The following is a 26472-nucleotide window of genomic DNA, read 5'->3' on the forward strand; positions in this document are numbered from 1 at the left end:
AAGATCAAACGAGCTCTCATATGTGCAAAAAGCAGTCAGTTTCAACTTGATTTGAGTACTGATAGTGCACTCACAACTCTGAAGAGCCCTGTGTATAGGATCATCAAAAAGACAGCACCGGGTTACATTTTCGGCAAAAAACAACCAAAAGTACAAATCCATGAACATTTAAAGGTGAAACATTTCCTTTTCTTTTTTTTTTTTTTTCCCCCCAACATGTCCTCGGACAAGTTTTAAAAAGAGATCTCTTTCCTGCTCCAAACTAAGAATTTACTAACATTGGTCAATGATTTCATCTCTGTGACAGATACTTTTTCTAAGGACCTGTTGTGGAGCATTTACTCAGGGTGATGTCAGAGCCAAGGGAGGAGCAAGAAGGCACAATTCCCAATATGAGCAACTCCAGGCACATCCTCATACTCCATGGCATGATGGTAAGCAGAAACAAACGTGTTCACTCCATGCAAGCAGTTTCATCATTCTTTTGGGAAAGTACTTAGTGGAAGTTCCCTCATGCAAGGCTTTCTCCTCACTTTGACATCTAAATTGTTTGCTGAATGACAGTTATTGACCAACCAGTAATCTCCCCTGAATAAGGAACAGTCAGTAGGTTCACACCCAAAATCTCAAAAGACACCCCATAATGACATGAAAACCTATGTGTCTGCTTTTGCCTTGCTCAAAAAGGAAGGTAAACAGCTACCTCCTTTCCTGTTTTGCTCCATCTGTGCCCCAGTCCAATTCCATTGCCCACAGGCAGTACAAACTGGTGGACAGCGATCGCTCCCTCTGCTCCTCACCCTTCTGCATCTGTGCAGCTCAGGCAGTAGAGACCTGCTCCTTGGATGAAGATGCTGGACCTTAGTGTCCTCACTCTCCTACTCCCTTCCTTGCATCTGAACATGGGGGCAGTACCAGCTGGCTCAGTGTTCACCTTCTTTGCTGTCTGTTTGATGTTGTATCACCTGAAAGGAGCTATTTAAGAAAGTGCAGAACAATAGCAATAACAACAATGCTGGACCACGTGACAGTGTCTGTTAGTCCCATTGCTGCTAAGTCCTGAGACAAGGCATTGCCATGGGCTTTGATGTGTCTTGTGCCACATGTAGTCACAGACACATGATGCTGCAGTGGAACTACCCTCTTGTTTGGGGTCAGGTAGATGTTCAGAACTTTCAAGTTTAAAATTGGAAATAAACCCCAGGATTTCTCAGAATTTTTAGATGCAATACATGAAAAAAAAAAAAATTACATTCTTTAATTTCTTTATTTCTGGTCCCATTTCTATAATTTCCATAATTCTAGTATCTGTTTATATAACACCGTTGAGTACAGTTGTGGCCAGCATATGGATCAGTCAGCAGCTGAATATCAAAACGCTCCCTCTTTAGGTACCAGTTTGTGCTGAGATTTGAGTAGCCTAAATGTCTTAGCTGTGTTCTCTGCTACTGTTTGAGATGTGGTATTGAGCTCAGCTGGCTTTCAGCCTGACATGGGCTATACATTCTTATTCTTTGCTTCATATTTTGCATTTATTTTTTCCTTCATTAGAAGCCTAAGGGGAGATTAGAAGTGTTAAACCATGAATTAGTTATAAAAATGATACAACAAAATCTACCAGCAAAAGAGTAACCTCTACATGATCTGAAACTGCATCATGGTCACAGATCCGGTGCCCATATGGGCTCAGAAACCTGCCAGTGCTACAGCCTTGTGATCACAAAAACTGCTCACATGCCTGTCCTCTGTGGAAGTTTTTCCAGTCCTCAGGTCCATTGGTTCCAAGTTGCTTCAGTCAAAGCCTGCACACATGGGGCAACCTTTCTGCAGCCACCTTGGTCAGATTCAGAGAAGTCTGAAATAAGTTTTCCTGTCTAAGCATTGTAGTTTTAGTACCCAAGAGGGGTTTTTTTGTGAACACTGACACAAAAGCTGTTTTCACCAATGTCTGTGCTGAAACCCCCGTTATATTAGAAGGATTAAGCCTCTGCTGTTTTCTCTTTAAATATGTGACATTCCTTTCTCCACTGTGCAAAGTCTGTATAAATTCACATTAATCCAAGTTTGTCTTCTATCAAGAATAGAAAATAAAAGCCAAAAAAGGCTTTTCTTTCAGCTTTCTTTTAAGAGTATGCTGCAGAGTTCCAGAAACCACTCACAGACTACCTTACCTTTTGCAGTTCATGAACATAAAAGCTATGTAAAGTTTTGAATTAGTCCTAGACTAGTACCAAAAAAAATTATTATTTCTCTTATTATAGTATTAATGACTCTCAGTTTTACAGGGACTCTTTTCTCAACATGACAGTTAATCTTAAGGTTTAGATTTATTTGATAATACATGAGGTTGAACATTTTTTTACTAAAATCAGCTTCTAGCTCTCATTGTTGCTAAGAACAGCCAATGAGTGTAACTTGGCTCCCCCTCGAATCCTAAATGCAATACCAGCAGAAGACAGAAAATCTTGTTTAAAGAGTAACTCCCTGGGGTAGATAATATCTGGGGACTGCAGAAGACTAGCAGGGCTCCAGCCCCTCCTGGGCACATTTACTCCAAACATTACCTGGTACCTAACAGCAGGGAGGATTTGCCAGTCCACAGTCCCTCTCTTTTCCCTGTTCTACTGTGGTTGCTAGAAACCATCATGTGTCAAAGCTCCTGAATTTTTAGCACTCAGGGCTGGTAATACTGCAGTCCCACCTATTACAACGTGACTTCAACAAAGCTAATGTTCACAGAGGTTTCGGAAACAAATGTCGTATCACAAAGCAACCACTGGAGTAATTTCAGAAATTTCCTTTGACTTTCAGAAGTTAAGGGATGCTTTGGTAGTTCATTTGTGAAACGTCTTTGCTTTCCAAATAGGTCTTGACCTCATTCATGACTTCATTCATTAACAGTCATGGGAGGTGTTAAAGTTCCTATTACATAATTTAAAATATCTTTTCACCATCTCCAGGAACCTGGAATTTTCTGACAGACAAACAATGATGCAACAAGATGCCTAGATCATGACAGGGCACTGAATCTTACAGTGATCTCCTGGTGTCCCTTATAAGATGGGGTCCTATTCTCAGTTTGAGTCTCTAGGCTTTAGCATAAAATAAACACATATGCATTAAGAATTACATAGCCAAACAGGACCTTCTCATAACTTCTCTTTTCTTCCAGGTATATCCCCAAGTACCTTAATTTATGACCATCTTCCCCTTCAAAATAGCAGTAAAAGCAGACAAGATAAGTATTTTTTGTACTGGTTACACTGAGATAGATGCACTAAGAGTAGAATTGAAATTCTGCCAGTATAGGATTTCATACACAGATGTCAGCTTGCTCTGCTGCGATCCTGTACTTGATCAGCAGCTGCATGGCAGTAGGCAGCACAGTGCCGAGCCTGAGCTACGTACCCTCTTAAGAAAGGTTCAAATCTGCCTCTGAAATACCAATGAAATGTAGACTTAGTTCATGGAACTACTAACAAGAATAAATCCTCTGCTCTGCTTTACTTTTCTCTCCTCTCACAAATGCCATGATAACAGGCCAGTACCTGAGCAATGTGCATGTCTATAGCTCAGATTGTTTGTTTTCCTCAGAGGAGAAAGTGTGTGCAGATTAGAAGGGCAAGAAGGAGGTTTGTTTGCTCTTTATAGACACATTTTAGGCAGAGTGAAAAAAAAAGAAAGTGCATTTGGAGCAGAAGGCAATGATGTTTTCTGACTTCCTGGAACATTTCATTCAGCAGTCTTAGGCCATTTCTGGAGAGAGAAACTTTTCCCTTCATTATTCTCCCCTAAAGAAGCATTGCCTTTATATCCAGATTTCTTCTTATTAAAAAAGGTGAGATTTTTAAACTGCTATCATCCTCTTAACACTCCATGTGTTGTTTTAGATTTCCTGGCACAGCTGGAAAAGTAAGGCCATGAGGGTCCTAGATAAAGCTGGAAATCTATGTGAGTTTTTGCAATACACTACCAAAAGGCTGCAGTGGTTCAAAATGTCTTCCAGTGCCTATGACGATTTTCCCTTTCCCCAAAAAAATGGAAGAAAAGAACACCACTTTTTTTTCCCTGGCTCTCTCCTTCACCAAAGCTGCAGATCACTTAGCAAGAGCTATGCTAGACAGTGCAAAATCAGCAGTCCTATCTATGGCTCGTGAGCAGCCTGTTCCTCAAGGTCCCTTGCATGGGGCCATAGGGCTGTAACAGGCTCATACTGCGTTAAGGGAGAACAACGTCTCATGGTGTCAACACTTTATTATTTGTTCCACCTCAGAGACATCAAAGGCACCTCTGAGACTGCAAATCCAAGTGACAAAATGAATTCATTGCCAAAATAGTATAATTTTAAAAAGTAAACTCTCTTTCAAATACTGTGCCATTGATAGAAGAGTCATTAAAAATAGCATTTTCCACATAATTCCACAAAAATTACAACATAATGACATTATGAAAGATCTGCAAAAGGTGTTGTTATAACACCTCTGCCTCTGAGGCATACTGAACCAATGCAGCTCTTTTCTACTCTGCTTCCATTACGCTTAAATCACTCACTGAACTCTGTCTTAAGTGCATGTGTTAAAAGCATGTCATTTGCTGTACAAAACTGGCATGTGTCACAAAGTTAATTCACACCTATCAACAAATATCTATTGTAATGATATCTAATCAAACAGATGTATTCCATATAAGAAAAGCAATTAATATCTGAGAAAACAATTTGATGAATTTTAGATTATTAATACAATTCTAAAACATGAGAGTAATTTCTCAGTAACGTCTTCTCTAATTTTAAGTGTAAATGTTTTTTCTTCTCTTCAATGTCATGCCATAGTTCTCCACTTTATCTTTCTCCTACATTGGTCTTTCTTCAGCTGTGGTCAAGGAATAAGTGAAGGGCTGTGTGAGAGCATCAAAGCATTTTCCAGACCCTACAATAGATGCTTTCTAGTAATTGTCCACATTGAAATGAGTTTCCTACATTGCCTGATCCTGACACCAACAAAGAAGTCTTTTATATTAACTGGCTTTTAGTAAAGAACATACAGACAGAGGATTTTCTGGGGATGTCCTTATGGTTTAGAGTACTCTGATGGACTACACTGGTTACTGCCTCCTTTGTCACCTTCAAGTTTATGTAGAAAGGCTACTTCTTGTTTCCTGTACTCTTCTTCATTCCAGTCCGATAATGTGATTCTGGACTTTAAAAGACTTTCGGAACCCATCATACATCCATTGATAACAATCACTGGCTCTAAAAGCTGTGAACAATCCACTCACCTACCTACCTACCTACCTTCCTTTCCCTGCCTTGTTTTAAATCAGCTGAAATTCCTATTAGTGTAATACAAATCACAAGTATGACATCATGTTCTCTGCACAGATACTCAGCTACTGAATTTGTTGCCCAGGGATTTTATCCTTGCCTATTACTAGCTTATTGTGAATACCTGAAAAAAAATGCTATATGCAATTTTAGAATTGCAAAGAGATCAAGTGTCTGGCCTCCTCTGTATAGAATTTGCCTGACAAACAAGAAAATTCTGCCTGAATTTAAGTTAGTCATCTACTACTGGGTTTTTCCTTTTCCTTTCAATTTGTTATGTTATTTCCCCCACCCCCAGCACTATATCATGGCCTAATCCGCTAATGCCAGTGGATTTCAAATAATTGCAACATCACACTCAACAAATGAGTGAACTTCACATAAAGTGAGCAGCTTGCTCTAGATCCTACAGCTGAGTGTAGCATATCAGATTTATCAAACATGAACAACTTTATGATGGAAGCAGCAGAATGATGTAAGAGGAAGCATTCCATTGCACTGCATTGCCTTGCACTTAAAAAAAGCCAGGAACCACCTTCATATGCATGCTCAAATGGAGGAACATCTGTGCCTCCAGTGTTAAAGAGGACTGGTGCCTCTATAGTCCTGCAATGAATCTTAAGAAATACCATTTCTTTTGTATTTCTGCCCCAAGCTTTCTGAGTGGCTATGAAGATTTGCAAAAGCATATCATAGATTTAGGTACCCAAATCCCATTGACTCTCTGGAGTCATTTACTTCATTTACTGTAGAAAATGTGATTTGGTTCTTAAAACCCTTTTGAAATATCATACCTGATTTTGCTTTTTTTAATCCTTATGCAGGACAGTACTATCTCTTTCCTCGCATTCTTTTTCCACTTCTAATATTGCCTTTGAATACAGGCTGTGTGTATAATGGAGTCTATGCACAGATAACCAATGCATTGTGAGTTATAAATTGACTGGGCAGATGTGGATTTGGTGGGGGAGAAGGGAGTAGGACTAAGGGATGAAACCCCTTCTTTCCACTTCTCTTGCTGAGCACCGGCTAGTGCTCTGCATCTACACATAGTTTACAGCCACATTCAGCCCTACACTGAACAACAGTTAGCTTGAACCTGAAAGTTGAGTAGCCATACTAGCATGATAGCAGCCAATTAATTAGGTCAGCTTACAGTAATACTAATGTACAAATTCTACTCTAGAGGTAGTGGACGGCCTACCAGCTTGGAGCACAAATGAGGTGAACATCTTATTGTCCTCTCCTGCTAAGGAGAGATACCCAAAGTCCCCATCTTGGGTTGTTGCTCTGGTTGTATCATAATGCACATGAATCACTGTTGTATACAGCTTAGATTTTTTTTTAATTTTTAATAGAAGTGGGATGTGTTTTCCCCCTCTATTGTTTTGCATTTCTCTCAAGGGCTGATCTTTGTTCAGTGTTTCCACATAGTAGCTTGCGACTGGAATGTTTTAGGAAAGTTCATTCATATGCTAATATTACACAGTATTTCCTGATGAAGTTACATAAATCAATGCTTAGCGAATTAAAATATAAAGAACACCCTTCTCACTTCTACAATATTAACAATAACAGTAATAAAACTTGATCTTTGGCATTAATCTCCAAATCAACATCCATGCAAAACTAGCCAGATGCTGAAGGAAATTCTATATACAGGAACTATACTGATTACGCAGTTTATATAAATCTTCCTTTTACTAATGTTATGCAGGTTTTTTCCTGGACTGTGGTGAAATAACTGTGTTAATCACACAAAGCAAAAATCATCTGTTCTTCAAAATAAAAGAAGAAAAGCCATTTTCAAAGGGGCCATTTGTGCCAAAAAGGAGTGTTTCCATTGCATTAGAGGAAAGCAAAACATGGACATAGAGTTTCTACTGATCTCTGTCAGTGTCATAGGGGAAGTAGGATAAAATGATGGGAAAGAAGCTGCTCTCGTCCAAATTTCCCCTTAAGAATATATGAGCTCATAATGGAAAACCAGACCATCATCAGAAGATGTTTTCACAATCTCTATGTTTTAATATTTAAAAATTCCTCTGATGTATCATATCAAACTATCCCATCATGGAAGTTCCACAGAGATGTATCTGTGCTCCATAACTGGCATCTAGGATTCTTGACATTAAGCTTGGGTACCTCACTGCTCCATTGGTCCTGTAATAATAACTGAGTTAAGGCAGTTATGCAGGCTTTATGCATGTGTGTGTAAGCATACACTCTGAAAATGTGTATTTATTCATATTAATCATTAACTATTCATGTCTGAGAACTGAACAGCCATTTAAAGTCTACCATCAGGCTGGGCACACGAGTAAGCTATGCATTAGTGACATTACAGTCAAAAAAGAAAACCGTAATATCTGGTTGGCATAAGCAAACAGACAAGCTAAGATGGGGTGAGAGAGAAGTAGGCAACATGTATGTAAAGTTACTTGTGCCCTTGTTTATCTGCTCAGTGGCTGAATGCAGCTCTCAAGTTTTCCTGGTCATTGCTGGCTTGATGTTAAACTTGTGTGTAACCACAGAAGTAAATTTCAGAAATTGGAAATTGTCTTAAATGGGAACAAATTGTTTTCTAACCTTGATTCAGCATTGCACTCTTTCTCATTTCTGAAAGGAGAGCTGCCCTAAGTGCTTCCTGGAGACTGCAATTCAAACAGGCTGAGACTACACGAGGAAAGGGGTGTCACTGTTTACTGAGGCTTCCTCCCTGCCCTAGTTACAAGGTTTGCTCTGGGAGGAGGAACGGATGAATAGGAATATGGTGCAGATCCCAGCCTCCTTCTGGCATGCATTTCAATGGTAGTTGGGAACCAGGATCAGAAGGAGATAATTTGGTCACCTGGAACAGTCTGAATACCTTCCACTTGTCTGTGCTGTGGCTGCTTCTGCCACATCTCCTCAATGTGCTTTCTCAGACGGCCATTCTCTCTTTCTGAACATTGAAACAACAATGGCAGAAGAAGTGTGACAATGGCAGAAGAAGTGTCAGTGTCTGCATGGCCCACCTTTGGCAAAATGGCCAGGATAGCAACAGCTGTTAGACAGGAGTGGGAATGCGAGCAGTGTATGTGAATGGAGGACCCAAAACTGCCGCAGAAGACATTTGTCCCAAATGATCATGTAAAAGAGGACAGGCATCAGCCAGGTGCAAAGATGGTAACACACATCCTCTCAATGTGTGTGTGTAAGAGCAGTTGTATGTGTGGGAGGGGAGGTTAGAGCTTTTGGGGGTAAGTGCAGGGTGGAGGTGTATTGGATGGAGATACTCATTAACGTTTTGGAATTGTCTACTTCTCTGGCTTACCTGTGATATATTGATATGGATCTCAGATTAATAGTTCATTGGTTGCTGGTCAGTTCTGTGTCATGAATAAATCAATCAACTTCTTTCATCCAGATTCAGTACAGGGCATGTGAAGGGAGCCGTTTGTCCCTGGGACAGAGCTGCCATTCAAACCCAGCTCCCAATGCTGCTCTTGTGTGCTCTGCCCAGCTCCAGCTCCGAGCTCCAGCAAAGGCAGATCTGGGGCTCACCTCTGAGAAACTGCCTGGGTACACCAGACTCCCCAGGGAAGTTGTTAGACCCAGCTGAGATTGCAGTGCTCTAGTCTGGGGTTTTGTCAGATGGGAGGGAGTTAAAGCTCAGCTGATGGAGGTGTATGTGGTCCTACTTGAGGAGAGAAAAGGATTCCACTGGCAATACTGTGTGTTTATGCAAAGCTTTCAGCATGGCTAATCCAGAATCCTGACACTACCTTCTTTCAAATTAGAGCATGCCACCCTCTCTGCTGTTTGCCTCCCAGATGTGTGCAATAAACAGGAACCCCATGCACTGGGAACTGCTGAGGTTCATAATAACTTTATCACATTGATAAAGGGTGTGGGACGGTTCCTCCTTTTCTTTTATGTTCTCGCCCTATTTGAGGGCATCAAATATGCAACATATTGCAGATTCTTGTGTTGTTTCATCTGTATGAAGGACTTTTGAAAGACTACAGCAGAAGAGACAGGAACCATCTTTTCACTGCTGGAGTATTACATTATAGCTTTAATCTCTGGGCTGTGGGAATATTCCTGTCATTAGAAAACACAGCAGATGGAGTTGTGTCTCTTTATGAATTCCTAAAGCACATCAGGTTGAATTTCAAACCTTTTTTTATTGCTTTTATAAGCGATGTATTTCTTCTGGCTGATAACTTTTCAGTCACCTTATTCAGGTTTGGAACAGGGCTGGAAGAACAGCTCAATTTTGGTTTGCCTGAGAAATAACATGAATTGTTTTCTATTGTTTCACAAATAAATAAAAAATCAAGGCAAATATTTTCATAATTTTCAAAGTATATATGTGGGGCTTTTCTTCTGGTTGAGTACAGGTCTAAAAGGAATACCAGTTTGTAAAGAAAAAACAGTAGGCTATATTTAAAAACTGCAACAGAAAATAATGTGACAATCTTAGGTTTTTATCTTTGAGCCAGAACTGTTTATTTTCTCCATGACATAAGTCTCAATTTTTAGGATAAATACAGCAATTAAAAATTAATTTTCCCTTACTTTTACTTCTGATTGATGTGGTAGCTGGGACAATTATTTCATGTCATTATCTCTTTTGTGCTTACCAGGTAGAAATAGATTTATTTTATTTAACTTTCTCTTTCTATCTTCATAATATATTTCCCATCAAACAGTTTTGGAAGTTTATTTAGTCTGTATTTACTCTTCCTCAGATGATGAACAGGCAGTATGAGAGAGACAGAAAATCAGGCAGGAAAGGAAATGCCTCTGGCACACCATAAAGGTCATTGTAACAATCTCATAATCTCATTTCCTCTTTGAAGTTTACCTGGGAGTCCCAAACTTTTTTTTTTTTTTGCTTTAGCTCTGCCACTATGTAAAAAAGGAACTCAAGCCACGTGTTGCAATTCTGTGGTATTGCGGTGAAACGGAGCATCCCTTTCCTTTCAGAGTTTAGAAGTGTTTATAAGGGAGCCAGCTCTTTGCTTCCTTCAGATCACAAACCAAACCTGCCTGGCAACTTCAGCTAACATCACTGAAGAAGGTGAGAATTCTTTTCTCTAACATTGGGGCAACACAAGTCTGGTAGCAGCTGCTTCAGGTGAAACTAATGAGAACTTAAAATTGTTTATTTATAAGTGTATTTAAATAGTTTTCATTATATTTTTCTCAGGATGGTATTAAATGCTTATGTGCCTGAAGTCACACATGTAATCTATGTTTGTATAGGGCTTAGAGAATTGTTCTCCAAGTAACAGGACAGCCAATGTTATAAAGTAATAATCTTTTGTATCTTACCAGTATTCGTGTTGCTGAGGTGTGTGCATTGACAAATATGTATTATATGGTCAGGTCGTTCTCTGTTTTAAAAACCATGCAACAGCATTGACTTGGCTGGTCCAGACGATATCCAGAGGACCTTTCTGACATAAGTTATTCTGTGATTCCCAGTAAAGGAATCTCTGCTGATTTGCAGCAGCTCATGCTCCAGATCACAGGGGATGTATGGTGTTGGTACACTCTCCTCATCTATGAAGTTCTCGGGCAACTTCACTGATTAATGATGTTCAGAAACTGAGTTTATTCCTGATTAGTTTTTCAACAAAATTTTGAAATGAGTTGAAGGGGTCTTCTCTCCCCATCTCAAAATCTGAATAATTTTCCATTAATATATCTAATTTTTTTTTCATCAAAAACCCGAGTCATTAAGCTTCTCCCTAAAACCAGGACAAACTTGTCTGTTTACAAGATTTCAGTTTTGATGAAAGGCTGACACAGAAAAGAAAGCATGTTTTACATCCTTCTCCAAGCTCTAGTTGCTATTTCAGATACTGATTTTATGAAACTAAGGGATGAATACCATGTTGCAATGAAAGAAATTAGCATCTTTCAGAAAGTTGCAAACTGTATTTTTCTTTCACAAATTACAGATAATCGTTCCAGTAGAAAATCATCGGGAGCTAAGGAAGTTTGGTTTTTAATGAAGCAAGATACTGTTGATAGGCTGCCTGATAGTGCCTGGCTTTTTACTGGGGCTCATGCCTCTCTCTGAGTACAGATGCAAAGTGAGCTGGTTCCTCTTGTAGATACTGTACTTGTAGCTTCTGGTGCCGTTAATAGCTGTGCTGTGTGGTGTACAAAATCCGATGGCAGACTGTCTTGGCATTGGTCCAGACATAGCTGACTTTTGATCAAGATTAAGGACTGTTAATAATGACAGGAACTGCCAGTGAGTAACAGATTTGGTGCACATAGAAATACACGCATACTCTTCCTCCATAAAACCAAACAAAAAGGTTTCATAGCAGTTGAGAAGAAACCAGGAGAACTACTTTCTTTTCACTGAAAATGACTGGTTTGGGAGGTAAAAAACTCAAGCCACTTAATTTTGTGTTTTTCATGTTCATTCAAGCTCCCACTGTAGTTAGCACAGACTTTGAAAGATATATTCACCGATTTATTTTTCTAAGTCATACTTTGGCTTAATCTCTGGTTGAAAAAGGTCTGAAAGCATATCTAAATAACTCACTGAAGTTTTTTATGCACTCAGTAGTTACAAGATATTTGGCAAATATGTTTTGTTTCATGAAGCTGTATTTTGCTGCATTTTGAATCAGGACAAATACACATTTATATATTGTAGATACAGCTAAATACTTGCAGATGCTCACGTGAGCTATATGTATATGTCTTGAAGACAGGAACAATGATATCCGTGCCCAGCCATTTCAGCAAGTATAGCTGTGGCACCGAATTCAGTAGGAATTTTGCCTGAAATTACTTGCAGAATTAATTAGACTCTGCAACCTCGGGTGGGTACTAGAACTAGTACCAGTTAGGCAAGCACCGGTATTGACACCAGCTCCACGCTGCATTATTGACACTGCTGTCACTTGTTCACACAGACATGGTGAAGACTGAAAGTCCAGCAAAACACTTCAGCAGGTCCTTCATTTTACTTGCAAGCCTTTGTTTTAATAGGATTACTGACATGCTTAAAGCAAGATGTATACTTACAAGATCTGTATGACTGGAATATAATGTCCATTGATCCTTCAGTCCAACACCTTGTTCATGCAGCTGGCCTCATTGGCATCAGTGGGACTTGTCTTGCATGAGGAATATTTAACTAAGGGAGCTGGGAATGCTTCTGAGCTCCTGACCTCTGCACACAATTTCCTCTAAGTTCTGTGATTTCCTCTCTAAACTGGTTTGCAGTGTGAATAACAAGCAGATCAAAATCTTTGCTTAAGCTCCAGTATAAACCTGACATTCAGTTTTTATGTAGTCTAAGGATTCTTAGAATGGGACAGTGTTTCTTAGTTCACTGGAACTGACTCTATCCTATTAACCTAGCCAGCACTGAGCTTGACTTCAGTCCACACTCAGCAATCCTCAATGAAGTTCAGTAATTTATTTTCTCCCTGCAGATGTCTCACCTACTATTTGCCTTACTTTCATTGTTTTCCTTTGCTGCCCTTCTGGAAGCACAGTGGAAACTGAGGGAAAACGGTAAGCAGTCTTCACTTACTGAGACCTACAGCTGGCTGTAGGACACAAGGGTGGTTCAGAACTATATTTGTATCCACAGGCACAGAATTAGTTAACTACAACATCTTAGGCCAAGATTCTTCCTATTTGTTTGTGAAGAACTAACTGTCATTAATGGAAAAATATTTAGAAATCCTAAGATGTCGTACAAACACCATTTTGAATAGTTGCATTAGAAACTGTCATATGTCCTATTCCCTGTTCTCTTGTTTCAAAAGTTTCAGTCATGCAATCTGGAAGCAGAAACAGTGTCTTATGACTTAAGTAACAGCCAACAAACAAATAAGTGGAGAATTAATTGTCAAAAAGAATATTGCACAGTAAAACCTAAAACCTAGAAATAGTTCATCCAACTTTTCTGGTAAATAACTTAAATGTAAATACTTTCATAAAAATACAGGGTCAGTAATAAAAAAATACATCTTTTTAATTACTTCCCAGAAAAACTGGTATAAATTCAGGTAATCATATTTGTTGTTCTTATTAACCCAGCTCTTATTCACACCATAATCCAGGCTGTCTTCAATGTGATTATCCAAAAATAAGGACCCTAATCAACATGAGAAAAGCATTCTCAGTCTGATTGTGTTTCCTTTGTAAAAAGTAATTAAATTGCTTTTCCCCATATCTTTACATTAAAAATGAGTTGTCCTTTGGGTTCCTGGGCAATACCATGGTGCCGAAAACTGCAAATATGCTTGTCAGCATTGAGAATAGTCTTTGTGTTTGAAGTGTGTAAGAATTACCTTGTAATTAATAACATGCAACTCTGTGGTTCAAATGTCCATAAGCAAGTTGGTAGCTTCCAAGCTTCCTAGAGTTGCATTTTCTCACCATTTTAGTCAGTGTTTGACCTGTGTTTCTTCTTTGTGGTAAAGTCTGAAATCTCTCATTCTCATAGTGAAATGCAGGGATGACAAGGTCTTAGAGCTCACTGGAACTCTGATTTCCTGAGCTGAGTGGTTTGTCCTCAGTGTGTCCTGGCACCCTCACCTTTAAAACAAAGGTACCTGCCTACTTCCCAGGGTTATGAACCACTGTAGGACTCTCAGGGAACACAGGAAAAAAAACCACTTCTTCCTGTAAAACATCATCCCTATTGATCAGCAGGTTCTAGACACACTGTAAACTTGTAAGTCAAGCCTCTTACAATAAAGATTTCCAGGGGATGGTGAGGCCTTGGGCAAGAAAGCTAGAGATTTGTTAGCAGTTTTCCTGCAGAGTGGAGCTTAAAAAAGGGGCACAGTTCAATCTTCATGCTGTAAAGTGTGAGTAGCTGCTAACATGTCTTTCTCTGCAATGTCCAGTGTATGTCATAGAATCAGAGTGGAATGATGAGACACCAGCTAAAAGAGTGGAGCTCACCTGTAACGTACCAGACGAATCAATGCCAGTTTACTGGAAAAAAGGCAGCGAACTGAAAGGAACTGGAAAGACTCTGATTGCTGAAGTGAAAGAATTCCCAGATGCTGGCAACTACACCTGTCTGACAGCTAATACCCATGAAATCATCAGCTATGATTTCTTCCTCATAACTAGAATAGACTCCAATGGGCACATGATACGGTCAATTCTGAAAAGCTTTCAAGGTATGACCATAAGATAATGTGATGCATCTTGCTCAGCCTTGTGCACTGGAGCTTTGTGAGTACCAGAGGGAGCTCTCTGGAGAAATGCATGAGAAATGCCCACTTTAAAATGGAGCCCTTTCAAATGCTTTACTGACAGTGAAAGGAAAATCATTACTTTTGTAGGTCTCTATGTGGTGCAGCTGATGAGCAGCACAGGAATCGGTTGCCACGGGGTTAATTTATGAGCCTCTAGACCTATAGGGTGAAGTGATGGTAGGAATGATTAGACACAGGATAACATCAGTGTCACACCACTGCTTTTCCAGTCAGGGACCAATCGACTTGCTTTGCCTTCATCTCACAGACCCAGCACTCAGGATTGGATTTGCAAAGCCAGGACCACACAATTTGATAGAACCGGGGACTGACCTACATTTGAAGTGCTGAGATTTGGGCTTCTCCACTGATGATTAATCTACTGGGATAAGCCTGTGGTGATTTGCATTTTCTGTGTGAACTTCATTCATCTATGTCTATACTGAAGTCCCTCACTGTAGTGCCAGGAAGTTATGAATTTCCAAGGCTTTTCCCTAGCTTCTGGACACACGTATCAGACACAGTAGGCTGGTCTGCCATTCAGCTACGTCCAGGGTGCAATGTGAAATTGTTGGGAGTCTGCAGTGCTGGGCGGCAGAAATGAAACACACACCTATGCTGAGGTCTCATTCACTTCTCATACTGGAAACATTCCACACCAAGTGCCTCAGTGTGTGACAACGTGAGATTATCCACCATCTACACTCTCATGAGCGGGATAGCAAATACAGAGGTTTGCCAATAGAGTAGCTTCAGTGTTTCTTTGTAAAAGGAACAATGGATTTGTGTATAGAAATCTTGTACTGACAGCTCTGTGCAACAGCTTGGGTATGCTGGAGCTCCTGCCAATAGCCATGTAAATGTGGTTAATGTGGTGCCATGTAAACCACCCTTCAGCTACTGTGGTTATATGGCTTTTGAACTACAGGTGGCTGCCCATGAGGCACCATGAAACTGCGTCTCACCACCTGCCAAAGCAGAGGGGAGTCCACTGAATTATTGTTTCTTCTGTGCTTTGACTGTTTTGGCAAGAAGAGTGAATAAAAAAAGCTTTCTTTCTTATTCCATCTAGAGCCAAACAGGACATTTTTAAAATGTGAGGCAAAGAACTACTCTGGAATTTTCATATGTTCATGGATGACGGAAAATGAGAGTCCAAATGTGAAGTTCACAATCAGAAGTCTAAAAGGGTAAAAGCTTGTACTTTCCTTAACAACCTCACAGTAAGGCTAAAGCAGTCCTCTGTGTTACCCTGTGTAGGAGATCCTGGACTTTAGGCTACTGGGGACATGCAAAGGGAGAGGAATCCCCCTTCCAGAGTCCGAACATCTGCAAAGTGTTTTAAGCCATCACTGGGACTAACAACTAATAAGGGCATGGAAGTTGCTCAGAAATTATTAAAGACTAATGGAACAAGCCCCACTGGGCTGTTAACAGCTGCCACAGTGCAGCCACAGAAAAGCTTAAGCAATCGCAAAAAGAGTTTGTGCAGAGGAGAGAGAGGAAGTTGATCCAAAAGCAGAAACAATCACAGCGCCGAGTCCCTGTGCAGCAGATCCTGCGGAATTAAGGGAGTGGGAGGAGTGGGAGGCTGCACCCACTGCAAAACCACATGTCCACTGACAAGTCTCTGTTGAGGAACACTGCAGAAACCTGTGAGGGAATTATGAGGGGAACCTTGTGGGGATTTCCTACCTCCCACTACTCTTCAGGGTTTCTCCAAAACAAGGACTGCCTGAGCAAAGGTCACTTCAGTTTGTTAAAGAAGAAACAACTGCGAAGTGTTTTATTTTTCTGAATGCAAAAGTATAACCAGATTCAGGTAGTACTTTATTGATGGCTTTTGTTAGTTATTTCCCAATGGATATGTTTTAAACTTATGTTATTTATTCCAGCAAGGTTTTGTAGAGGGCTAAGGAACCAAGTAAGATACTAGGGCTTGTCATGGGACAGTGGTAATAAGAAATGAGCTATCCTGGTTTAGGTTTAAACACTAATTCCCATTGCTAAGTCACGGGCATTTCATGATTTTACATTGATAAGTAACGAAGCACTGAAAATGTAAGAACTCCCACTAAAGTGTTTCTGCAGCTGTTGAAGCACAGTCATAAAATGATACAGGTAACATCAAAACATTACCTTACCAACTACATTATCATTGTGGCAACAGATTCTCTGAACAAACCAGTATTTCCAGTATTTTTCTCTGTTCTGTGCTCAGCTCTGAAGGAGATGTAAGCTGCAGCAGCCCTGTAGCTCATGTTGGTAAATCAGTGACCGAATACACAGCCCAGTGCCAGAAAGAAAACTACTGTCCATTTGCTGAAGAGCACGAGCCAATTGAGATGTTCCTGGAGGTCATTGATGAGGTGGAATATGAGAACTCCACTAGCAGCTTCTTCATCAGAGATATCAGTGAGTAGACCAGGAATCATGATTAATTCTTAGCCTTTTTTCTTGTGATGATAGTGGAACTAACAATGGTAGTCGATCAAACCGAGCCTGGGAATCCCTGCTCTATTCTACTGTAAATCTGTATCAAGCCCCCAGTTACAGGAACAGGAGAAAACAAATCATAGCATCAGTCCGGAAGGGGATGAGGAAGTGAAGCAGCGACATCTCCCTAGCTTGTGACCTCCAACCCTCTCACCCCCACGTCTCCCAAAAGTTTCTGTAGCCTTCTCTGTTAGATGGACATGTTTTGGAAGGGTTATGTGGGAGAAGTCAGAGAATAACCAATAACCCAGCAGGGTCTTCTCTGAGAACTGCAGATTTACTCGAATAATGGTTAACCCTGTGTGCACTTCCCTCCTGATCGGGCATCCAGGGCAGGTTAACAGCAACTGGCAGGAAATAAAAGGACCAGTTGTGAGCATGATGCCACAGGGCACAGGAAAATGAAGCAGCATCCTAAAGAAACAGATGTTTTCCTAAATGCCTTAATGGTCAGCAGGGATTGAAGATATTCCTCTGTGTCCAACAGAGTCCCCTACAGCCCTCCAGGCAAAAAGAAAAAAAAAATTCAGCCAGAGAGACAAGGCAGTTCTTACACATCACGCCTACTCCTCTCTTAATCTCATGAAGGCTCCCAAAGCTGAGTCCCATAAAACCGTCAACAGTAGCACATCAACAACTTCTATTATTCTACTAATGTTGATTAATTCCTTGTATATTTTCTCTTGCAGTAAAACCCGACCCACCCCAATGTCAGTATGCAGCCACAAATGGAACAGTGACCTGGACTTATCCCAGAACATGGAGCACACCAAAGTCCTACTTCCCTTTGACTTTCAGGGTCAAAGTTGAAAGTACAAAGAAACGCAAAAGTCAGGTAGAGGTACAACATTTCAAACACAATTTTGTTGCTTGAACATAGAGTATAATTATTATAAGCTTAGTATGTAAGAATCACAGACTAAATTGAAAAATAATAAAATGAGTGTGAGACCCAAGGGTGGCACAGTTCTGTCTTGACAGAAGACGACCTCCTTCCCAGTTTTATAGCACTGAGATCAAACAACACACTCTGGGGTGGATGCAACCCTGATGTAACTGGGGAGATAAAATCGTGCCCAGCATTGCATTGTGCTACTGTGAGAAAAGTACTTACTAATTCATTAGTAGGCTGTGTGGGTCCTAATGTGGGAAAATCCCAATTTCCAAAACAAGAAGTCTAGGACCTGTTGCACTGATTTCCTTGTGTGTTGTTTGTACCTGGGTAGCTCAGACTTTATAGGTGAATTGGCAAATAAGGATTCAGTGACTCATTTGGTAGCATTTCTGTGGAGACTGGTGAAGGTTACAGTCTTTTCAACTCACTTGCCAGTTATTATTTACTTATTAACTAAACATTGCTACTCTGCATTACCTTTAAGTTACAAAATGGTTTTGCTTCCTTTGCTAATGCTCATGGATACATGAAAGGGTACGTGGCTGTGCTATGGAGATTTACCTAGGTTGGCAAAAGAATCAACAGCAGAACTGGAAAGGAACACACAAACCAGCTGACCACACTGCAGGTCCTTAACTGCAGTGCTGCTCTTCCTTGGTCCAGCCATCAGAAAAGTAAAGAAATGTAGTGACCAATCCAGTTTGTCAACTGATTAAACCAGACACTAGAGGATGTCTTTTTCTATCTGAAAAAAAAGAAAAAAGCAAGCCAGTGCCAGCAGATGGGGCCATTCCCTTAGTGCTGACTCCTTGATTTTAATCGAGTTGCCTTGTAAGATCCCTTAGCTAGAGAAACTGGTGAATCTACGGAGCACTTGTATCAGCCACAAATCCTCAGTGGAAATTTTAACGGTACTGAAAAGCAGCAGCTTCTGTCTTTTAGGGTCTCTACTCTGGGACACTAAGAAAGAAGAAAAAAAAAAATCAAGAACAAAACCCTTTGTTTTAATGACTGTTTCAGTTTGAGGTTTGGACCACTTTACAACACCTACTTCAGTGGAAAGCATGGTTTTTAGTTTGCTTCTTCTGAGGCTCAAGCTCTCATAAGACCTCCTGACTTTGGTATCTGTGGGTGAATATTGGTGTCTTTGAAACATCAGACTGCCAGGGGGATTTTGAGTTATATGTGCTTGTTGCAATCTGTCTGGCACTTTATTGTATTCTGCTTGACTTTTACAATCTGCTGATGGAGCTGTGCCCTGTTCATAGGTCTATGATTCTGATGAGCAGTCTATTCAGATTCCAAAGACTGGGCCAAAAGACAAGATCTCTGTGCAGGCCAGGGATCGCTACTACAATTCATCCTGGAGCTCGTGGTCTTCACTTTGCAGGTAGGACTTCAACTTCTACTCAAGGAGCAGCATGATTCCTTACTTAGGAGAGTAAAGAGTCTATGAACTTCTCATGCTTCTTAAATAATAATTTAACATCTTCTCACAACTATTTTTGTCTCTTGAACAGAAAACAAAACAAAACAAAAGAACAAAAAAAAAACCAAACCAACCAACCAAACCAAATTAGAATCCATTTAAATCATAGAGGAAACAATGGATGTAGGTTCATGGATATGGACAGGGTGCTACCTAGCTAGGCAATTATAAAATAGTATTTAAGAAATACGTGAGCATTTGGCTGTTGCTATTATAACCCATGCTGATTTTTGTCCTTTCTGTTCATTGATAGCTTACAACTGAATTTTAAGTGTCCAAATACAGCATCCAATCCATATACAGACAAGTTTTACCAGTAAAATGAGAAAGGGATGAGAGAAGGGATAAGGAAACGAGAGCGTGGATATACTTGCTATGTGAAAGATGTGAAAGACAAGCTATTAGCAGCTTCTGCTAATCCTAGGAATGGCCTTTTCCTTATTCTATGAATTGTTCTCTGTCAACTCTGAATTGCTCTTAGCCTAGCTTTCCATGTCAAAACACATTTTAAATATGGAATAGCCTCCTTCAGATCAACACCAAAAAGAATTCTGTAGAATTTTTTTTTTCCTCTCTTCTGTTTGTAACTTTGGGGTGGTTTTTTCAATTAGATGTAGATGCAAACCTCTTCGACCTGCAAGTGTCCTGAGTCATACTGCTGAAAAGTTCTAAACTTGTAGCCCTATTGAAACACTTGAAATGAGATCACACTGTTCTGTGGATCCACTCTTCATTGGTACAGGGGCATTCACAGATACCAGTGGGAACTAGAGGGAATTTTCAAAGTGGCCATAGCTGGACAGGTGTCTAATGCTCATCAGTTGAAGCTGAATCCCTCATCCCCATCAGACATGGGAACTTCTGAGCCTTGCATTATGTGATCTTGACTCCTGTAGAGAAATTGAGTGGTGTCATTTCACTAGATGGCTCAGACCAACAAAGCTTTATTGAGAAATGGAGTAAAATAATAGGCCCAAGGAAAAGAGAGAATAATTCTTACTAAGTTCTCTTTCTCTTCTTTTACAGATAACCAATTAGAGATTCTAGGAGAATGGCACAATGCTCCTAAATAAATCAAAGAAGGAACTAGCACAAGATAAACATAATCAGAAGAAAAATCTGCATTTGAGATTATTAAGAAGCCATACCATATAATTTTTGTAATAGATTTATATGGTCCTGCTTTGGCAGCTCTTTTAAATTCCCCAGATTTGAGTAACATTGTTGGCATACATCATGTTATATTAACATGTATAGTATTTTTATATATTGCTGTCAGCTATTATTCAAGATTCTGCATATTATCTTTCTTATTTATTTATTTATTATTGAATTGTTATTTATTTATTTATTTATTTGTTATTGTTTATTTACTTGACTTGCAAAGCCAGATGATGGCAGTTGCTATTCAAACTGTTTCATGTGCTAATTAAGTTGGAAGGTAGCTTACTGAAAGAACTATTTTAGCATTCTATTATTATTAGCTTAATTATTTAATTATTTATTTTTATTTATTTTGTTGGAACGTATCAGCATAGAAAGCCTTGGCTGCATGAGGCAGCCAAGTATTGAGTATCAGGGCCACCCTCAACAACCAGTCTGATGGCAGATTTTCCAGTAAGAGAAAGAATTGCAAGTTCAGAGCTCTCGAAATGGTAGCTGCTGTGTTTTGCCGACCAACTGTGCCTACATCATGTTGATGCCCAGCTGGTGAACTCTGTAAACACTTGTTACATGAGAGCTGACCACTCTCAGAGCCCTACACGTGCAGCCGGTCCCAAGCTGCTGTGGAAGCACTGGGAGTGCTGCTGTGGGGGCACCTCTGAGGTGCTGTGCCTGAAGGAGTCCTGTTGCCACCTCCCAGGAACACGAAAGGAAACCAGTACCTCAACACAACACCTCCTAAACAAACCTCCCTTTCTTTCATGCTTCTAATCCTTAGATGTCCTTTATTCAGTGACCCCTGTGTGCTCCCTGCATCTCTTCCGGTGGAGCTTTCTGGCAATAAAATTAATTCAGACCTGCTGTGCCACAGGCCAAACCACAGGGCATGAGTGGGCAGGAACCTGCAACCGAAACCCAGGCAGCTTAAATTATTCAAAAGTTGAACTGCAGTCTATCCGATATTTCAGAGAACAATTGGTAACTGGTTTTATATGTGGATGTTAGACATCTAATTACCTTTAGAATACAGGTTTTGATAGTGCATTTTGAAATAATTTCCCTACTACTGCAAAATGTGTTACGTGTCTTCCCAGAACCCTAGGGAAAAAAACCTCAAGTCCTGTTTCTGAACTGCTTACAGTGTAAGTCCCCAGGTCTGCAAAGAAGCAGACGCATGTGTTGAAGCCTGTATATTTTCAGGAGGGCAAAATACATCAAAATATCTTTGAGGATTTAGGCCTTAATGCCTGAGACAAAATCACTGAAATTGAAGACTTTGATTGTGACCATGCTTCCTTTTTTTCCAGACTTAGCAATGCGTGGTAATTTAAGACATTTAAACATTGAAATGTGGGAAGTATCTGATATTTCAGAAAACTGTTGATAATCTAGGTACAAGTGCTGTTAGTATTTATTAAGTGTACACATCTTATTTCTGATATAATGCAATTTACTGTGCTTGTTTTACAAAGGAGCTAATAAATCTCAAACCAAGAAAATTTGGTTTACTTGTGATCTTTTAAGATGAATGGTTAATATAACTCTTCACTTCCCTAACAGAATAATATACACTAATTTTGAGGCCACATCTGTAGGGAGAAGTAATACTACTGATTAATGTTACCCAATTCATGGCCTGTAAAGCTGTACAGGACAGCAGAGAAAAGTGGTGTCTGTTAGTCAGGAGTCTCTTCTAAACCCTCTTCTGCAGGCTAAGAAGTGGTTGTTTCTTTTGGAGTCTAAGAGTACATTGAAGTTCCTTGTGGTTGGCAGGTCTGCAGCTGAAACCAGGCTGACACGTATCTTGAGGTCTTTGAGGTTCCTCTCTAACACTGCCGGTACAGGGTTCACAAGTAGTAGGACCTTCCTGTTCTTCAGATATCTGGGCTGGAACTCTGGCACCATTCAAACCAATCATTGAAACCTCTCCGTAACTTTGATTCAGCCTAGTTTTCACTCTCAGAAATACTCGGGCTGAATTCACAACTATCCTGACAAAGACTATATTGATCTGTTGCCTTCAGGGGAATATGCTTTTCTGTGCCATGATCCCATAAGGGGAGTGAAACCTCCATACAAGAAGCTTTTCTGGCATGCATCATGAGGTTAATGGGGAGCCAGTAGTGAGGAAAGTCCCTGTCTGAGATTCTTCAGGAAAATAAGAAATCACAGCTTGAAACTGCTCCTTTTTCCACAGAAATCAAGTTAATTGTAAGATGGCTGCTCTCTGAGACATAAAGTTGGTTTCAGTCCTTGATTATCCATTCCCTGGCCCTTATATGAATTCACTAGAAACTGCCAGACAGTCTCCCACCTCTGAGGAACTCTCTAGATTGTATAAAAAGGTGTTAATAACACAGCACGAATATTCACTGCAGTGGCTCCATCCACTGGAGAGCATTTCCTAACATACTGCAACCAACCAAAAAAATAATAGTTGATGTGACAATTAATCCTTGAACTTCTATTTCTTAATTCGTCTACTTGTTGCACTGCAAATAATCCGGAAGCCTTCTTGTAAATGTCACAACACATAGACTCAATCAGGCTGCACAATGTATAAAACTGACCCCCAAAAACTGTAGATTGCAAACCCAAACCTTCTGAAATAACATAATGATAGAAATAAGTTTATTCCTGAAGCCTCTGTGGTATGAGAGTCACTAATCACGTAGACCCAGAATAGGTCTTCTGTGGGACCTCTGTCCTACGCAGTGACCCGCCGTCTTCTGGGAAGGAGCAGCTCCTCCAGCTTTCTATTCATACTCATTCAACATGTGGCTTTAGCTTTTGCCTACCACACCTTCCTAAATCTGCACTGAACAGAGACTGACTAATTCCCTCCAGGGCTTTTTGTGGGTGTTCCTCAACTTCAGGAATGCGTTACAAATAGTTGGTGTACTTAATGAGGCACTAATAGATTGTAGTAGGAGCTTGCTGTCCTCTAAGTGCTTCAGCCATTAGAGCTGGGTAAGCAGGCACCTGCTAACAGCAAAAGGAAACAAACAAAAGAAAAGGCTTATGTCCAATTAGGGATTCTGGAAGAGAATACACAGTAGATTTCAGGTCCAAATGCTTCATGTCCACCCCTCCTTCCATTTTGACCTTCTTCTTTTCCCATGTCTTCATAAGGTGTACCTTCTCCTTTATAAAAGTTAAAATAGTTTTAATAAAGGCCAAACCAATGCTTGTCCTCTAACCTTGTCCTGAGACACAAAAAAAGCTAAGAAACCTTTTCTCACATATTTCATTTTGGCTGATGCCAGTGTGACAGAACTTCAAAGTCCTAAACACCTGGAAATTACATCTTTAAATACAAAATAGAAGGCAATTTAAAATAAATTCTTACTCCATGCTCACTGTCCACTTCATTCAGTGCTATGTTAAGCTGTTAATGCTTGTTTTGCATGTATCTATGAAGAATCATGCCATTCAGAAACATCAGTGGTATGACACTAAGTAACTCAAAGGATTCATAAGCTAGTTGCACAAGAGCAGGTATCACAGCCTTGTAACTTACCTTGGAGTGATCAGAAGGTACAAAGAGAAAGAATAAATATTAGCTCCAGCCTCTGCAGAGAGTCATCATGTTTGGTTGGTTTTTTTTTAACTTTCTAAAATAACATATGAAATCTTCAGCTGGCACCTGTCCCAGCTTGGTATCTGCAATTTTAAGGAAAGGCTCCTTTGATCTTTCTTAAGGTGTGGAAAATGGGAAACTCGGCATCCTTCAGGCAAACATCCAAAAGTTTTTGCACAGTTTGATGCCTTGGTTCTCATATCTTCCATTGAGCAAGACTTTAGAAGTCTGATACATTAATTGCACATGGGTGGACAACCCCAACCACCCACACACAATAAAACTGAAGGAGCCTGTGTATTGGGTTACCTGTAAACATGCACTGGAATCACCAAGAGCTCTGAATTCCCACCCATGGCCATATCAGTATCTGTCCTGGCTTGTACATTCTTCCAGGGTATGTACGGTGTGTGAAAACATGTTTTTCAGCTATTCCATGTGCCATTTTTTCAGCATTGTTGATGTCCTCAGTGTGAGGCACTCCATCATATGACTGGGAACAAGCTACTGTACGTCAATGCTTTCTGGAATGCAGCCAGATAACATCCTCCCATGCAGAGTGAAGTAGGCACGTAACTAATGATGCACTGCAGCAGCATATTTAGCATCACATTTGTGCTCCATCCGAGGCTCCAAAAATAAAAGCAATATATCAATAACTGTGACAAATATTCTCACTCTCAGAAAAACACACACCAGTATTGTAGCAGATGTAACAGGCCCATTAAAGTGAATAAACATTTGTTCACCAAGTAATTGCTTTTTCTTCCTCAAAATAATAACTTGAGAAGTAAAAAGTTGGGAAAAGAGAAAATACAATTTAAAAAGTACAAAACTATCAGAGATGCACTATTAACATGCATTTATTCAAACAGTACCTCCCAGATCAATGGAAACCAGTACAAGTTTGCTTGTCGTAAAAATTTTGCTGAGGTAAAAATTACACTCATAATTTTTCAGTCCAGACCATTTACCATAAATTTCAGAATTCATTTTAGGTATAGTAAAGAGGCTTTAAACAGATCTGAACACTTGCTTTCAAACAGAATTTTTTCTAAGTAGCTAAAATCAATCCAATGTGCTGCTCTGTTGTCTGTGTCTGCTCTGTCAAATCTAGAAATGCTGCCACATAAGGACAAATGTAATATGCTGTTAAGTCCCTAAGCAGCACCTATGAGAATCACAGAATTGGTTCAGGTTGGAATGGACCCCTGGAGATCACTTGATTCCCCACATCCCTGCCATAAGAGCATGCCCAGTTCAGAACAGATCCATTTTTTTAATATTGTCAATAACGTCTCTGGGCAACCTGTTTCAATGCTTGACTGCTCTTATTGTGAAATTTGTTTTCCTCACATCTAATTGGAATTTCTCTTGCTGCAATTTGCACTATTCTCTTTCTTCCTTTCACTGTGCACCTCCAAGAAGAGTCTGGCTCTTGTCTTCTCTGTACACCATTATCAAGCAGCTGAAGACAACAATGAGACTTTGAATTCTTTCTTTAAAATGAACAAACCACTTTTATCCATCTTTGATAGCATGACTTGTGCTTCATGCCTCTAAACATTTTGGTGGTACTTTGCTAGATTTGATCCAGTATCCAGACTGTGCACTCTTTTCTTGTGCTGGGGAGCCCAGAATTGTGCACAGAACTCCAGATGCAGCCTCCTAAGTGCTGAATGGAGAAAAAAATATTTTTTTGACTTGATAATTACATTCTTACTAATACAGCCCAGTATGCAGAGCTGGACTTGTTTCCTATAGGGGCAAACCACTGACTCATGTTCAACTTGTCCACCAAGAGAAGAACCGCTTTATTCTCGTCTCAATCTGCTGATGAATGTTCTTGAAGACAGCACTCTGAGCTGGATGAACCTTTGGCCTGCCCGAGCCTGACAGGTCTCAGGTTGTCAGACCAGCTTCATATGAAGACTATCAGGGAAAACAACAAGCCTCTGCAAGCCCTGACAGAAAGGCATCTCAGATGAAGCATTTTTTTCAGTCAAACAGTGACTATTTTCTCCAGTTGGCTAATGTGAATTCTGCCCATTCTTATGCTAAGCATATAGATATAGAGATATTTTGATATCCTTTTAAATGGGACTTGTAAAAAATGCTTTTTGGCATTGCTTTTTACTGAATTTCATTTTGAAATTTTGCATATGAATATTACCCCACAGCGGAAAGCAAAGCAGACTGTTGCTTTCTGCCTGTGGCATCTTTCTTCTCAAAGCTTCCAGACAGTTTTGCTATCTCAAAATGCAAAAATCTCCAGGATTCCTG

The 26472-nt window shown here is 40.0% G+C and overlaps 1 protein-coding gene across 1 annotated transcript; it reads left to right on the plus strand.

The window, feature by feature from the left end:
- Positions 1 to 12777: 12777 nt before the first annotated feature.
- On the plus strand, positions 12778 to 19372 carry IL12B (interleukin 12B). The gene is made up of 6 exons (XM_008936785.1): positions 12778 to 12859; positions 14206 to 14487; positions 15638 to 15755; positions 16787 to 16980; positions 17751 to 17896; positions 19225 to 19372. Exons 1-6 carry the CDS (start codon positions 12778 to 12780, stop codon positions 19348 to 19350), a joined length of 948 nt encoding a protein of 315 aa, XP_008935033.1. The 3' UTR covers positions 19351 to 19372.
- Positions 19373 to 26472: the final 7100 nt, after the last annotated feature.

The sequence above is a fragment of the Merops nubicus genome, unplaced genomic scaffold (assembly GCF_000691845.1).
Source record: "Merops nubicus isolate BGI_N331 unplaced genomic scaffold, ASM69184v1 scaffold43683, whole genome shotgun sequence".
Taxonomy (NCBI): domain Eukaryota; kingdom Metazoa; phylum Chordata; class Aves; order Coraciiformes; family Meropidae; genus Merops; species Merops nubicus.

Bases quoted from the DNA above. Each gene is read 5' to 3' on its own strand.
- IL12B (XM_008936785.1), top strand. From the start codon at position 12,778: ATGTCTCACCTACTATTTGCCTTACTTTCATTGTTTTCCTTTGCTGCC. The intron at 16,981-17,750 runs GTGAGTAGACCA...TTTCTCTTGCAG, and splicing joins CTTCTTCATCAGAGATATCA to TAAAACCCGACCCACCCCAA. The intron at 17,897-19,224 runs GTAGAGGTACAA...CCCTGTTCATAG, and splicing joins CAAAGAAACGCAAAAGTCAG to GTCTATGATTCTGATGAGCA.